The following is a 16,215-nucleotide window of genomic DNA, read 5'->3' as shown; positions in this document are numbered from 1 at the left end:
CCTGGCATTGCACAGCACCAATGACGGAGGTGTGTAATCCTTGTTTTCCCTACCCTCATCCCTTGGGATGGGGCGTAGATTGGAAGGGGTTCGAGGATCACTGCATCTCGAAACCCTTCGCCGATAGAGATATCTAGCCCTACCGCCATTCCTCCCTAGCCCTTCAATTGTGGAAATCCTAGATCCCATACTAGCCTCCCCAATAGATGGGTAACATCCCCTCAATAACAAGTCATCCTTGGGCCAGGACTCCTGGGTCAAAATGGTATGGGAAAGAGGTGGAGGTCTGATAGGGTAAGTATCCCTAGAAGATAAAACCCAACCAACCGCACCCCAAGCGGGGGGGACAGTCCCATGGTGTTTCATTAACTGTCAATCCCCCTCTCCCTCCTGGGTTAATTGGAGGATTGTTGGTTCTATCTGTGGCTGTGGAAGTATTAATGAGGTATGTGTTATAAAATGTGGATCACTGGCCAACAAAGAGCCAGATTCGAATTCGGAAGATCTGTCCATCCTGTCTTGCCAGGAGTACAGTAGAGAAGGCTGATCATTCTGATAAGTTTTTGGAACATTAGGCAAAGGTCCAGATGTAGAGTTGGTGCTGGATATCTCCAGATTGTCAGCAACATAGAATTCTTTAGGTGTTGTTGCCATAGAAATGTCGGAGGTGCCAAATTCCTCATCTAATTTGGTGTCGTTTGAAAAGGGAACAGGGAGTTGCACTGATGTCTTTCTATGGGATAAAGAGCTATTGGACGTCTTTAAATATTGTGCTCTAGGCTCTACTGTCCTTATATTTTGGGTAGAAATCTCAGTCTTTATACTCATTAGCCTCTTCTTCAGGTCTTGTAATTCTAGGCTTACAGAGTTCTTTTCTTCCTTCGGGCAATTAGTATTTCTAGTGTTGAGCTTGGTTTCCTTTATCCGCATTAGCTTTGACTCTATGCAAGGGACCAATTGCCTCCTTGTTTCGTCTTTAAATACCCTCACTGGGCGGAGAGAGTGGGACCACCATAGAGTATCCTTTATCTCCATGAGTCGAGATGGGAGGGTTGATGACCTAAAGGTCATAAATAGGCGCATGGTGTTTCTCAAGGTAGGCAGGAAGTGGAAATTTTCTAGATCTACATTTCGGTAATGGTAATTCAAGAGCTGAGACAAGGACATAGTAATTTGTCTGCGGTTCATCCACCTATGAGTGTATCGGTGAATCTCAAGCATTATCTGGTTCGTTTGCAAGACTTGACAGGACCTCACTTCATCCATAGTTTGAGTTGGTGAGTTGTTAACAGAGTCATTTCTTATCATCCCTTGGGCATTTAAAGGGGAGGAACTAGTATCCAATTGTTTCTCAATGTTAACTATTCTGGTGAGGATTTCATCCAGTCTTTGGAGAACCAGAACCATAGTATCTGCAGACAACATGCAAATCTCTTGGTAGGGGTGCGTATCCCGAATTGGTTGAAAGCAGGCTCCTCTGCCTTCTAGAGGCATGGGTGGGTCAGCGTTAGGAGTGGGAGGAATCCCTCCTGCTCCTGTTCTTGCCCTCTTGGACGGATTAGCTTTCTCAGGGAGGAGGAGGGTCGGGTCATTGAGATCCTCCTTAAGGGGGGGTGAGGTTCCCCCAACGTTGTTACTCACTGTTTGTTCTATTTGCTCCAATTTCTCGGTTTCCTCAACCCGCTCTGTTTCTGAGCCAGGGCAGATGGTGTTGGCTCTCTGCCGATTCTTTGTTTTAGAGGAATTGTGAGTCTCAATAATGGTCTTCTGGCTCTTTGCACCTCGTTTTCTCCTTCCGGCAGGCATTCTCAATAAGGAAGTGACAGTTGGAGGAGTGTCACTCCAATGAGGAGTGACAGTTGGAGAACTAGGCCTCAAACCTTCCGGCCTAAAAGAGCAGGTTTTAGCAGGGAAAGCCACACCTCTCCTTGAACACACTCAGAGGTGGATATTTAAAGCACAGCCTGGAAAGAACTGGGCAAAATTTAAGTGTGGATAAGCCCTTAGATTTTAAAAGAAGGAGATGTCCTGCCTCTCTCATGGCGTTCAACCCTTCTGGGCTGCCCTCGGAAAACCTTTTTAATGGGGTAGCATTTAAATATGCAACCCCCCACCTCCACCTGCAGTCTGATAAGACACAGTCTAGGAACAACAATCTTACCACCCCATTTGCTGTTTGCATTGTTATGGGTTTGCAGGTGGAAACTTTCTCCTAAAATTATTGGTTGCCAGGTTCTCCCCATAATTTCTGGTATTAGTAAATGTGGGGTTTGATTAGTGGATTCAGCAAGACCTAAAAAACAAGTCAAGCCAGCTTCTGCAAGAGATTGGCTAAGAGAGTTGCTGGACTTACGCTGTCATGCCAAGAACAGGACTGGGCTTCTGACAAGCACTGCAGGGACCTGGCTTAGCTAGTACAGCATACTGTTTGCACAGTGACCGACCAGATGCCTGTGGGAAGTCACGCACAAGAACACTCTCCCCTCCTGTGGTTTCCAGCAACTGGTTTTCAGAAGCATTGCAACCCCGAAACTTACAACCTAAGCAGAGAACAAAGTTTGACCTACTGGCATTTAAGCTCCATAACATTCTCACCTGCAAGGGAACCCTCAGCCTGAGGTCTTCAGCATAATAACAGAGCACACTCCAAGGAGCGCTCAGCAATATAAAGTGCACCAGCTTCCTTGCATTCTGGGCAACGTGCTAGAAAGGAAAAAGGAGATGGGATCAGCCAGCTGCATGGAGTTTCCTTGCAAGACAAGTATTTTTTTAATGAGGCACTCAAGCAATCGTCTACAGCTGAGGACAAATGTATGTGGCTGTCCCTCTGCATCACAGGGCAGCTGTTTCCATTACTTTTATACAGCTATACTGTGCTGAAATTAATCTCAACTTTTCCTTTCCCAAAAGTGAGTTTGCTAGATTTGATCCCATAAAGCAGCGGTTCACAACCTGTGAGTCCCCAGATGTTGTTGGACTACAACTCCCATCATCCCTGAGCTCTGGCCTTGCTAGCTAGGGGTGATGGGAGTTGTAGTCCAACAACATCTGGGAACCCACAGGTTGAGAAAGGCTGCCATAAAGGTATAGTCATATCCACAGTACTGAGAGACACATTCATAAACCAGTGATGCAGTAGGGAAAAAATGTCTGAAACCATGTCATTGCATTAGTGTAGTCTTCCCCAATCTGGTGCCCACCATATGTTTTGGACTACAAAAAAGGCAGGATGTAAATAATTCTATAAAATAAATACACAAAATGCTGGTATTGGGACCTCTGTTTGCAGAAAGGATGTAGATTGACCCACCCGTATTGTTATGCTTTAATTTTTAACCTTGTGAGTAATCAAACAATGCCACAGTTTTGACCAGTGGGACTCTGTTGATGAGGGGAACTGGAGCTGAGCTTACAGTTGAGTTTGTTTTGCCCTCTACTCTTCAGGTACAATTTTGAGCAGTGGAACTTTTAAAGGGTTAAATAAGAGGAGGGCAGATACATCAGTAACAATCAATAAAAAGCTAAAACAAGAAGTCTCTCTCACCCCCCACCCCGCTACCAGCACTTAACCAAAACAAAAACCACAAAATACTAGAACAGAAGAGTCCGGTTACCTTTTCCATTCTAATCCCTTTCTTCTGGAGTTTCTTCAGAAAATTCTCTCGCCACACACTATGTATTTCAAGCGATCTCTTCTGCCTTCGATTTGATTTCTCAGCCACATCACCTTGTCCTTCCAAATTCTGGTAATCTGATTCCCATACCAGAATAAAGTCTGAGACAAAGCACACACAAACACACTGCAAATATTACATCAGCAGTAAGCCAAGTAGGAAGGCAATTAGTCACTCTAAACATCTGTCACATCCTAAGAATGGGAAACAGCATGGAGTGGAAATAGGGGAATCCTAGACATAGGCGCCGACTCCATGGGGCTTGAGGGGGCCCGAGCCCCCTCAAAAATTCGTTTGGGGGGGCTCCGCCCCCCCAATAATCTTCGGCGCCCCTCCAGCAGAGCGCCATCGCCGCCCCTCCCCCAGCCCAAAATGCACAGGGTCGGGCTGCATGCCTCCTGCCCTCCCTCCCGAGCAAAAGCTCCACCCAATTTCCGCTCCGGAGCTGATTAATAGGCGCAGCACGCTCTCCCCTATTCGCTCACGAGGAGGCGGCGCCACTTTATTTGCATATTCATGAGCTTATTTATTATTCATGAGCTTTCCCGGGCCCCCCCAATATTTTTTATAAGTCCGCGTCCGTGATCCTAGATGACACTGGGGTGCTACAGGAAAGATAGGAACAGCCTGGGGACTTGCTCTTGCTGCACTACCTATCACCTTTTCCTGTTGTCCAATTACAGCACGTAAATGCCCAGAAAATCACTTTTTTGTTTTGTTTTTAACTGATTTTTTAAAGAAAAGTTGTGAAGATGGATCGACATTACAAAACATCAGCCTTTCAATATCATATATGGTTCTAAGAACAGAACAGAAAAGAGAAAATTTGGTTTTTTCCTTGCAACATCTACTTTGACTATGTTGAGAAAAGTAATACTTCAGTAATTAGGAGTAGGAACTCATGCACAAATCAATTTTCTAGTCACTGTGTTCCTGAACTTTTGGGGGCTTTATATGCACTTGCTACAAAAAATTAAAACCTGAATAACGTACTTAAAGTTAAAATCTGCAAAAAGAATAAAACTTGTAAAACGTGTCTAAAAGACAATTGCAGAGTTCTCAGAGCAATGGAAAGGAACTGAGGCAGCATTCTGTCAAGAAGGACCACATCCTAGTGGTGCAGCAATAAAACTGCTAGCACATTGGTAAAGCTAAGTAGGTTCTGGTATGGTTTCAAATTGGATGGGGAACTACGTGTTCAGCTTCCTACATTGCAGGGGGTTGAACTAAATGACCCTCGGGTCCTTTCAACTCTGCAATTCTATGCTTCTATGATATCCTTTCAAAAGGGAAGTCCTGCGGATCTCAGAAATCTTTACCCAGCTTGTGCATTTAGTGATGAACTGTGTTCTCTTACCTATCCTGGCTGTCTCATCACTGAAGAGGTTCGCAGTGCTCTTTACAGCATGGCTTAATGGCGCTTGTTTATTCCTCTGTAAACAAAATGTTAGTAATGAATGAAAAGGTAGATAGGGTCATATTTCTCAGTCCAGCAGTACTAGCTGTCTAAATGAGATTAGAATGGTGCCATCATTTTTGGTCAGTCCACATCATCACCAAAATACAAGAAGCAGGAATTTGCTGCTCCAGCCTTGAGTGCTGAATCTCTCAGTATGGCAGTGTTTGCCCATAATGCCAAAGCAAGAACCTTGGCTTAATATACTGTGCTTTGCATGGGCTGCACACTACACCGTCTGACCACTCCTAATCTGTTTCACTATACCCTTCAGGCAAGTGGGTAAATCATCTAGAAAGGAAAATCCTGGAATCACGGCTTGTTCTCTCTAACAAGCCAAGATGGTTAGCCTTGCTGTCAGCCAAGGTTTGCTGTTGGCTTATGAATCCTGTCTTGCCTAGAAGAAACAAACCACAATCCTGGATTGGGAAACAACCTTAAGCTATTATAGATTGTTTGCCCACTCACATGAAGTAGAAACAATTAGGCTGCATGCAAGTTTCATGGCTTATCATTTATGTGCTAATACAATCAGTGGCTCTCCTCAGCCCTCCACAACTGTTACCATAACCTCAAAGAGGGTCCTGTAGCTGAACGTCTCACTTTGCAGAGTTAGAAGAGGGATGAAACAACCTATCAATGTTGGCTTGAGCCATTGTTGCATCTGAAACAGAGCACCAAATGGCACCATCACCTGCTAGCACTTGAAAAAGTCTCCCTCCATGAGACACCAAATACTAGCATACCTTCATCTGCTCCCCTAAACTCCACTTCCTAAAGCCACCAGCATCACTTTGTTGCACAGTAGGGCTGACCCAACTACCATTTAGCTTTTCTCATGCCCAGTTTTACCACCTTGCACTACTACATCCAAATCTGCCTATTCCCCTTCCTTCCTCAATAAGGACAAGCTAGTTTGAATAATATACAAGTCATATACAGTAACCATGAGTTGTATTCAAAGCTGCGTGCATGAGCAGAACAGATTTCTACTTGCTTGGCAGAAATTCATTTTTTTGTCCTTCCCCCCGCCCCAGTGCCCCTCAAAATCTGCTCGTGAGGGTTTGGGAACTGTTACTAGAGCAGCCTTTTGTGAGACACAAGGGGTTTCAAGGGGGAGAAGAGGAAGTCCCTTTGCATGAGTGGAATCCCACTCACATAAAGTGGGGTGTAAATCAATCTAGGTCTTGTTGCTAGAGAACAGAGGTTTCTCATGTCAGGTCTGATATCACAATGCTGGCTGGTGGAGGGCTGGGTTGTTCCGCCTCAATACAGTGGTACCTCGGGTTAAGAATTTTGCTTTAAGGATGAGAACAGAAATCGTGCAGCAGCAGTGGGAGGCCCCATTAGCTGAAGTGGTACCTCAGGTTAAGAACAGTTTCAGGTTAAGAATGGACCTCCAGAACGAATTAAGTTCTTAACCAGAGGTACCACTGTACCTTTCTTCTCCCAACAGTTCAAGTGTGAGGGCAAAAACACCTTCCTCCCCATCCCTGCTCACCTCCTCCACAATAGGGCTCTATAGAATTATACTGTTATAGAAATGGGGGGGGGGGACTCCTCTAAACCCTAGAAATTAATAAATGCTAGGATTTGGGGTTCTTTGTGATATGAAGGGAGAATACGAAACTGCAGGGGGATTCCTGGACAGCCTTATGCAAACCAGTCTGGCTGGCTGAGGGAAGAGCAGAGCTGTTAGCATTACAGCAGACAGCAATTGAGGGTCAACAACTCCTTGTCCCAGGTGTGACAAGAGACTGGAGAGTTGGAAGGTTGCCAGGGTAACTGTTCTGGGGGAGGGCAAGTGGCTTCTGGGGAAAAGAAAGAGGAAGAAAGGGGATATTCATCTTGGTGAGGGTGAAGGAAGGACTGCCTGCAATGCTCTGGGCCAGGGGCCAGCAAACTTTTTCAGCAGGGGGCCGCTCCACTGTCCCTCAGACCTTGTGGGGGGCCGGACTATATATATTTTTTTTGGGGGGGGAATGAACGAATTCCTATGCCCCACAAATAACTCAGAGATGCATTTTAAATAAAAGCACATATTCTACTCATGTAAAAACACCAGGCAGGCCCCACAAATAACCCAGAGATGCATTTTAAATAAAAGGACATTCTACTCATGTAAAAAGACGCTGATTTCCAAACCGTCTGTGGGCCAGAGTTAGAAGGTGATTGGGCCGGATCCGGCCCCTAGTTTGCCTGCCCATGCTCTGGGCCATGCTGTAAGATCTGGACGCCCTCCATGCAGATGGAAGGTATTAATAGACAAATAAACCCTATTTCTTAAAGCACGGCAGCCTCCACTGTGCCTTCTGTTCTCTGAAGGGACACAGACCCTGTATGTGTGCCTGTGACCCCATGCGCTCTGGCCACTGCTTGGCAGAGAGAGGAGGCAGGCGCCGGGCTTTTGTAACAATACTGTCTAGAACAGTGGTTCTCAAAGAGTGTTGTGCACCACACTGGTGTGGCAGGAGAGGGTGGCAATTGCGGCAGGAAGATTCAGAGGCAATCAAAGAAATATTTAAACATATCCTATAGGATAGGATAGGATCGAAATATTTTTATTTTTATTTGCAGGGCATGGATCTTTAAAAGCACTGCTAGTTGTTTCTTTTTGTTTTCCAATGTATCTTATCACTTTAAAAATGTGGTGTGAGCAAATTTTTATTCTGAAAGTGTGGCCCAGAGGAAAATGGTTTGAGAATCCCTGCTGTAGAAGATGTGCCTCTAACTTTAAAGCATGTGGTTTTCAGTGCCTTTCTGTCTGGCCCTTTGAACTTTCCCTAAGTCTCTCTTCCTTTCTGGGCCACGCTTCTCACTGGCCCTGGAAGATAGGAAGGGGTGCGTGTGTAGGAGGAACTTCTAATTTTTGTGTGACTGGAATGTAGTCTACTGTACAAAGGATAAGAGACATTATCTGAGTCCAAGGACAACTTTATGGTGAGGCAAAAACACTCAAGGCAGGGCTGGTGAGGGGTGAGTCCTGAGTCCTGGGAATAGGGGGTTTGGGTGGAGATTGGCACATTTCTACTTGCTTGCCTCTGAAGGCCAGTCAGAGAGGATTAGAGGGCTGATTTTGGCCCCAGGCCTGAGTTTTCCCACCCCTGCCTAGAAAATATGTACCTAAGTAGCCAGTTCTTCCTCAACCCTAAAAAAGACAAGTAATTTTTTCTTACCCGTGGGACCTCAGGGTAACTCATGGGTTGCCTCCCACCCTTGGCATCCTCTATATTCTGCCCATAGTTATCAGCAAAGCTTTCATATGTGGTCTGCTTTGAGACTTTCTCGGGGCCCAAGGTGATGAATTCATATATGTAGTCCTCTGTGGTCTTTAAGCTCCCATAACCGGCCTCCTGGAGATCCTGCTCATCTGTGATCAGAGTGTCATCCTCTTTGGTCTTTCTCCGCTGCATCTTTATTTTTCATGCCACCATCAAGCCGTCTAGGAGGAATTGAGCCAACAACTGAGTGTGCAGGAAAGCACAGAAGAGTCCAAGCATGTGTGCTGCAAGAAGAAAATTTCCCACCCACCCCCTTCTCCTCAGGAAGACAGCTTGAATGCAACCACTACTGCTGGCAATCTGCTCCCTGTCTAACCAGTCCAGCTGCTTAAAAAGGTAGCAGAACATCCTGGTAAAGTCATATGGGAAAGGGGAAGGAAGAGTATGGTAAGCACACGTGGCCACAACTCCAGTTGGAGGACTGCCCTGCAAGAAAAGCAGGTAGACGTAGCTCCTTCAAGTCATGTCTGAAAATAGCCAGTGTTGTCAAAGTAGCCACAGACACCCGCTCACTTGCTTAAAGCTTCCACCTTTTAGGAATGCAACCTGAGTAGCCAGAAAGAAGGAAATGGCTCAGTGTAGTTCACTGCCAGAATAGTCAACACCACACCAGATGTACTGAAGCAGCCTGCTAAGCAGCAGAACTGACATTTCCTTTTGCTAGGCAAACAATGGAAATACCTATGGATTTGACTTTCAAATGTTGGGGAGCAGGCCCAAAGGCAGTTTGAAGGGCTTTTCCCACAAGGAATTTTAACCCTTATATGCACTCACTGACACTCGTGTTCTAATTTGAGCCACAACTTTTAAACACTTAGACTTGGAACCTAAGAAAAGTTGACTTAAGGAAGTTAATGGAAGGAGAGCTGAGAAAGGCTCTCTAGCTAGCCAAACCCCTTAATGTAGCCTCTTGTTCCTCCAGCCAGTAAAGGCCAGAGTTATCAACATGCACATGGGGATAGCTCTTCCATGTGGTTATTTGTTTGTTAGTTTGCATATGCTGCCCAATATCCTGGAATTCTAAACTCGTGAGAGCATAGGAGATCAAATGGGATTAGATGAGAGGAACTACCGGTATGTCTGTCTATCCAAGCTATGGCTGGTCCCAGAACTCCCTTTGCTCTCTACAATTTTCTCCTCAGACATTGTCATGAGGGACTTAGTTGCGGGGGTGAGGGGAGAAATAAAAAAGGGAAAGGCTGCCTTTTAACCACAGAAGCCCTCACAGGATGCCTCTGCTGAGATTACAAACTTCTTCTCTATAATTTTAGAATAGTCGTACCTCGGGTTACAAACACTTTGGGTTACAAACACTGTTAACCCAGAAGTAGTTGCTCTGGGTTGCGAACTTTGCCCCAGGATGAGAATGGAAATCGCGTCCTGGCAGTGGGAGGTCCCATTAGCGAAAGTGCACCTCAGGTTAAGAACGGTTTCGGGTTAAGAACGGACCTCCGGAACGAATTAAGTTCGTAACCCGAGGTACCACTGTACTATGTATGTTCCTATACATATTAAAAAGGCTATTGTCATGCTGCAAATTGCGTGACCACCAGTAGGTGTCCATGCCAACTCTAGCATGATAGCAGAGTGGTAGGCAAGTGAGCAAGCAGTTTGGGCTCAGGTGAGCTGTTTAGTGGAGGGGGAGAGCCACTTCACAGAGGGGTTTGGCAAAGCTATGAGGGGAGGGTCAAGCTGAGAGAGGATAGGCAAGGGAGTAGTTGAGGTGTAAAGGGAGGAGTGCCCGCTTGTTTGCTCACTCCAGAGATTCCCATTGCTTGCTGCACTAAATGCTGTGCTCGCCCTGCCCTTCAAAAAGTAAGGTGCAGGGGGGCATGTGGCTTGTTGGATCAATGGCTTAGCATCTGCTTAGCCATATACTGTATCTATAACTCTTGTGTGCCTCCTGCACCTTGTAATTAATCTGTGCTTTACCTCTGCACCGATCTGATTTATGCATTGAAGACTTTGGCAGAAACTGAACTGGGAGCTTGAGTTCTTTGTTCGGCAGGGAGGGCCAGGACAACGGCTGTAAAACTCTCTTCTTGAACTGCCCTAGTGCATATCCAATATAATGAGTGATACGCAGCAGCAAAACCATGCCAGACTATTTTACATAACTGAAATGTTGAATATATCTTTTCAAAACAACAACAGACATGCAGATTTTGTGTTTGAGCTCTTTTACACCTTGGCTTTGAAATTCAAATCAAGGGTCCGAATTAGAAACATAGGAAGTGAAAGCAAACTTCACCCTTAATTCACAGCTTCCTGAATTTGCCAGCTGGCAGCTCAGCTGGGGTTGTGTAACTATGGTAAATGAGCAGTATAAACCTGTCTGACCAGAAATGATTCAGGAAAAGGACAAGAGGCTAGTTGTGGTTATTGGCTCTATTACTTCAGTTTGTGTGTTGACTGGAGGGTGAAATTAGAAACAAAATGTTAGCTTCCAAGAAAAAAAAAGCCGCATTCACTGCATGGTGAATTGATAGCAAACCTGAACTAATTAATGCCTTTCAACCATTTGGAAAAAAACTTCCTAAATGGACTTCAAATTCTACACTAGGCTTCCTAATTATGGAATCCTGCACCAATGTCCAGCTCTTTTTCACAACCGATGCAAACCATTTGAATATAAATAACTGAAGATTGTCTTGGGGACAGTATCCAATTTCTCTTTGGAAATTTGTTTTTAACTGTTTTATTTATTGCAGTTGTACAACAGGATGGTATTTGGTAATGTTTAACAGTTTTTTTTGTTTTTTGTTTAATTATTCTTATTCTTATTTGAATTTATATACCGCCCTATATCTGGAGGTCTCAGGGCAGTTCACATAAAAAGATCACAGTATATAAAATAAAAATAAAAGCAATAACCCAATAATAACCCCCCCCCCAAAGAGCCACATTTTAAATGGGTATGGGATGTTGATCAGGTCAACCAAAGGCCTGGTTAAAAAGGAACATTTTTGCCTGTTACCTAAAGTTGTATAATGAAGGCGCCAGGCGAACTTCCCTGGGGAGAGCATTCCACAGACGGGGAGCCACTACAAAGAGGGCCCTGTTTTTGTGTTGCCACCCTCTGGACCTCTCAAGGAGGCGGCACACGAAGGAGGGCCCCAGAAGATGATCTCAGGGTCCGGGTAGGTTTAGAAATATCCCATATAAATTAATAAAGTAGGTATTTCTTCTTACTTCTCTGGAGCAGGACTGCAATCCTGCTCACCTGTGGTTCTCTGAGCTCCTGATGCTTTGGTACTCCATTGGCTCCAACCAGCAATGCCAGGGCCAGGGATGTTAGTTGTTGTCATCCACCAACATATGGAGGGCTACAGGTTAGTCACATCTACCATACACAGTTACCTGGGGGTTAGGTCCTATTGAACGCAGTAACACTTACATCCCATTAGACAAACACAGGATTGTACTGCACTGGAACTAGTGATGGAATGCACCTCTCTGATGTAGACGTCCACTAGTGCAAGTGGGGGAAAGGCCATCGCCGAGTGGTAGAATACGTGCTTTCTATGCAGAACATTCCCAGGTTCAATCCCAGCATCTCCAGTTAGGGCTGGGAAATACCCCCGTCTGAAACCCTGGAGAACTAGTGCTAGTACCAGTGGCGTAGCGTGGGGGGTGCAGGGGGGGGCCGGGCGCACCGGGTGCAACATCTGGGGGGCGCGCGCTCGCACTCGCAGCTCTCTGCCCCTACCTGGCTCACTCACTCTTTCTCACTGCAGTGCTGGCTGTGCGAATCCGATCCGAGCCGCTGGGTCGCCGCCCACTGTGGAGGGCGGAGAGAGAGCGAGGCACTATCTGGGGGAGGGACAGTGCAGCAGCCACCCAGCGCAGCGCTGAGCGCGGGAGAGAACCACACCAGACCAGACCAGGCAGCAGCAAGAAGAAGCTGGCAGCGGCGGCAGGTTAGGGGTTAGGGGGCGCAAATTACTTGCCTTGCCCTGGGTTAGGGGGCGCAAATTACTTGCCTTGCCCCGGGTGCTGACAACCCACGCTACGCCGCTGGCTAGTACAGATCAGACTCAAAGATGAAATCCAGAGAAACGTGTGAGAAGATGTCCTGCTGCAAGTCTTTCTCCCTCCCATCTCCCGCCACCAGGAAATATGCTCAGCCCAATGCCAAAGGGACCTGAGAAATAAATAAAGCAACATCCTACCACTGCAATACATAAAAGCCTTTGTGTTTCACAGCTAACACATCAGGGGGACTTGCACCCCAGCAGTTTCTTTCAGTGGTGGCCACAAGTTCAAAGTTGGGTTGGGCTGACCTGTGATTTGAGTTTCTGGAAGGATTTCTTCCTCCATCCCAGGCAGATTAGGTTAGTGAGTTTGAGGTTTTACTCTGCAGTTTGTGGCATTGCTTGCTTGCTTGGGGTTTTAGTGCAGGGATAGCCAACGTGGTGCCCTGCAGATGTTGTAGGACAACAACACCCACCAGCCCATTACAACGGCACAATGATGGGAGCCGTAGTCCAATGATACCTGCAGAGCTCACACTGGCTACCTGTTTTAGTGGATGGTGTTGAACCAACACTTCATTAGACAGATGCAGCTATTGTAATGAAGCTACGTGCTGCACTCCAGTTGTTTCAGACTGTGGATGGTGTCAAATTCTATCATGGCAAAAAACAGACATATAAGACAAGGAATCTAGGCAAGATCTAGGCTTGACTGGAGCTGAGCTTCCCAGTTCAGCTGGGGTGAATGCAAGGTGGGAGGGACTTTGAATCTGGTCATGGTATGACAATCAAAGTTCAAAATTCCCAAACACCCCTGATGCCCAAACACTACTTTGCATTGCTTTCCAATTTATATGCAGAAAGGTTTGCTTGTAAAATACCTGGTAAGGTTGATGAAGTTACTGTGTCCATACTCCCTCTCCCTCTGCTGAGTTGCTATCAGATAGTGGCTCCATTTCACGTATCCCGTGAGATTCCAAGGAAATACAAAGGATGCTAAACGTACTGTTATTCTCCTCCTCCTCCTGGTCTTTCTTCCCTTGAGTTTTGAAGTCAGTAAAATGCCACTGCTCTACTTTTCCACTCTGTTGCTGTTCACCATCCACTCCAAGAGATTCCTGGGTGTATGCATAAGGTGGAGGAATCTGAAACTTGCAGGCAGGTTCCCAACACCGTTCCTGTTTAATAATTTTACCGGACCTTGCCTTTGTTTGGTAAGAGGGTGTGGATCTGTAGAACCGAGCATAAACGTAAGCAGCCACATTTTGTCAGGTTTTAGCATGTCAAGTGAGTCTTTGTCTGATCAATGGGAAGGAAGGGGAGGTGGGAAGAAAAAAAGGGAGGAGGGACTACTGCTCCTTCACTCCATTGGATGCCTCCCGTTTCCTAATAAGAGCCCTACTGGATGTAAATAAAGGCCTCTAGTCCAGCATCCTGTTCCCTACAGTGACTAATCAGTTACCTATGGGAGGTCCCCAAGCTGGACATAGGCAAAATAGGCCTCTCTTCTGGAGTCATTTCCCAGCAAATAGTATTCAGAGGCAAACAGTCTCCAATAGGAGAGGTAGGACACATTCCTCATGACTAGTAACCATTGATAGCCTTTTCCTCCATTAGCTGTGGTGGAGGGCAGCCGCAGTCCAAAGCATTTGAAGGGTTCCAGGTTGGGGAGGGCCTAGACAACAATCTGTCCTACGGAGAGTTGTTAAAACCTCACCTGCTGCTGCTGACGTGAGAGTTCTGAAGCCGTCGCCTATGAGATCATAATTGGAGAGTGATGGAAAGCTTGGCATTCAGCAGCTCTGAAACCAACAAACCTAACTAACTTCTAAGCTCAGTCTTCAGACAACAGGAAAACCTTCAGGCAACTGGGGAAAACACAGGCAAGGAAAGGACCAGGAAAACCAGAGTACTTAATTTTACAGGATATGCATTCCTCACACCTACAGGTACCCGGGGATCAATCAAGATGGGTAACATTTAGGCGCAAGTCATACACATAGTGGAGCATCAACTTTTTTCACGTCTACCTTAAACTCTACATTTCTATAGGTTCCATTTCCCTGTGGTTTGTGTCCTCAACTGAACTAACATTTTATTTCCAAGATAAACTTGAAAGGTATTAACATTAACACTGCTCCCCCCTCCCAGTTCTTTCCTCTAGATGCCAGCTGTTCCATTGGCTTTTCTTCAGCTTTCTGATTCCTTCTCGTGACTAGTGCATACTGCTGCAGGGGTACAACAGAGAGGTCAATTTAGAAATCACTTCAACATGCAGAGAAAACTCTTAGGTAGCCGATCAATAAAGATTGCAATGTCTGTGGTGCCAAGTTCTCAGGAGTGAAATCTCTTTACTCAAGGCCAGTACAGCACCACACATTACTCTGCTTAGCTTGAGCGGAATTGCTTTCCTGAAGAAAAGTTCGGCACTCTCTGCAGGAGAGCCATGGGATAAGTTGAATACAGCATTGCACTAGGTCGACCAAGAAGACCCAGGTTCAATTCACTGTTCAGCCATATTGTTACAATGTACTGCCCTCAGTTCTTCGGAGAAAATTGTTCTGAAAAGACGATTTCAAACCGATATATTCTGACTATTTGCCGAGGGCCCTCTCAAGAGTTGCTGAAAGATAACTTCGCAATATGGTGCCTTCCAGGACACTTGTTCAAAATAGAGGACCGTTCACCTCCACTGCGGGTATATTCATGAGGCACAGTTAAAGTAATGTCCAACAGTCCCTAAGAAAAGGCATTGGCTTCAAATTTATGCATACATTTAGTTGGTTACTCCTAAATGACAAAGGAGAGTCCTAAATAACTTAGCGTTAAGAGATATAAAACTGTGCACTATCTCACCCTGATCCCTTTCCCTACTCTCTTGCCCCCTTTTCCCACCAGGATAATCTACCATCAACTCTTCCTGCATGAAGGCTTCTAGGAACGGGAGACAGGAGAACACCCCACCCCTAGATTTGCTCCCCTCACCACACGGTGATCTACTGCCCTGCTGGAAGGATTCTGATGTATTTTAATATATTATTATTGTTTATTGTGTTTTTGAGGTATGCACTTGAATATTACTTGTAAGCTGCCTTGGTAGGATTTAGATCTTGAAAGGCGCATGAGAAATATAACTAATTGTAATAAATAAAACAACTAGTTGGCAATAATAGTCACAGTTTGATCATTGATAGAATTGCTAATTCTTCCCTCATCCCCAACAAATTAACACCATATGAATTTCACACACAAGTGGTGCAGCTCGTTTTGCCACTATAAAGGAGTCTGCCTTTATAAATCAGCAGGAGGAATGCAATGTATTCATAGAATCATAGATTTGGAAGGGACCCCGAGGGTCATCTAATCAAACCCCCTGCAATGCAGGAATCTCAAGTAGTTCAAGTACATGTAAACAAATGGAAACGTCATGCTGCTAAACAGCATCCCATCAGAATGCACGCCTGCAGATGAGAGGGCTAGAATGGCAAATAGAAGCATATGGAATACAGGCATGCTTGCACAATGAGAAGAACCAGGATGTGACCTATCATTTCCAGTGCAAATATTGACAGGTACAACACCCAGCTGTTACATTATGGAATGCAGATCAAAGTGTAGACTGGAAGAAGCTGCTAAACTACACAATAGAGGCTGGCTTGCAACTACTTGCTACTATGCTCATTAGACAGGCTATCCAAGATGGTCCTGCCTCCTCAGTTTAGGAAAGGGAACAGAATTACAGATTGCATTCCGCAGTGTGAGCATCCTTTCCCTGTCCCCATTTCCTGGGCTTATTTCAATATGTAAAACAATGCTGATGCTATTCAGCT

At 45.5% G+C, this 16,215-nt stretch overlaps 1 protein-coding gene and 1 long non-coding RNA gene across 4 annotated transcripts in view; one reads left to right on the top strand and one right to left on the bottom strand.

Annotated features, from left to right (window-relative positions):
- The window catches only part of ANO7 (anoctamin 7), a 38,465-nt gene extending 24,467 nt beyond the window's left edge, over nucleotides 1–13,998 (bottom strand). Inside the window, exons 1-5 of one of the 3 annotated variants that reach the window (XR_014007761.1) lie at nucleotides 13,267–13,998; nucleotides 8,307–8,572; nucleotides 5,032–5,107; nucleotides 3,615–3,775; nucleotides 2,596–2,703 (exon numbers count right to left, since the gene is read on the bottom strand). Coding sequence is in view for 2 of the 3 variants with exons in the window: in XM_081192585.1 (XP_081048711.1) it covers nucleotides 2,596–2,703; nucleotides 3,615–3,775; nucleotides 5,032–5,107; nucleotides 8,307–8,543 (582 nt within the window). In the remaining variant the exon portion in view is untranslated. Of the gene's footprint in view, nucleotides 1–2,595; nucleotides 2,704–3,614; nucleotides 3,776–5,031; nucleotides 5,108–8,306; nucleotides 8,573–10,343; nucleotides 10,480–13,266 lie in introns of those variants that run through there. The other 2 variants (XM_081192585.1, XM_081192586.1) reach the window with 2 other exon arrangements.
- Nucleotides 13,999–14,180: 182 nt separating this feature from the next.
- On the top strand, nucleotides 14,181–15,569 carry LOC308586305. The gene is made up of 2 exons (XR_014007781.1): nucleotides 14,181–14,334; nucleotides 14,537–15,569. It is a non-coding gene; the product is annotated as an uncharacterized lncRNA (long non-coding RNA).
- Nucleotides 15,570–16,215: the final 646 nt, after the last annotated feature.

This window comes from Podarcis bocagei, assembly GCF_964188305.1.
Source record: "Podarcis bocagei genome assembly, chromosome: 4".
In the NCBI taxonomy this organism is placed as follows: Eukaryota; Metazoa; Chordata; class Lepidosauria; order Squamata; family Lacertidae; genus Podarcis; species Podarcis bocagei.
The sequence above is the reverse complement of the archived record's forward strand: the minus strand, read 5'-3'. Positions and strand labels throughout refer to the sequence as shown.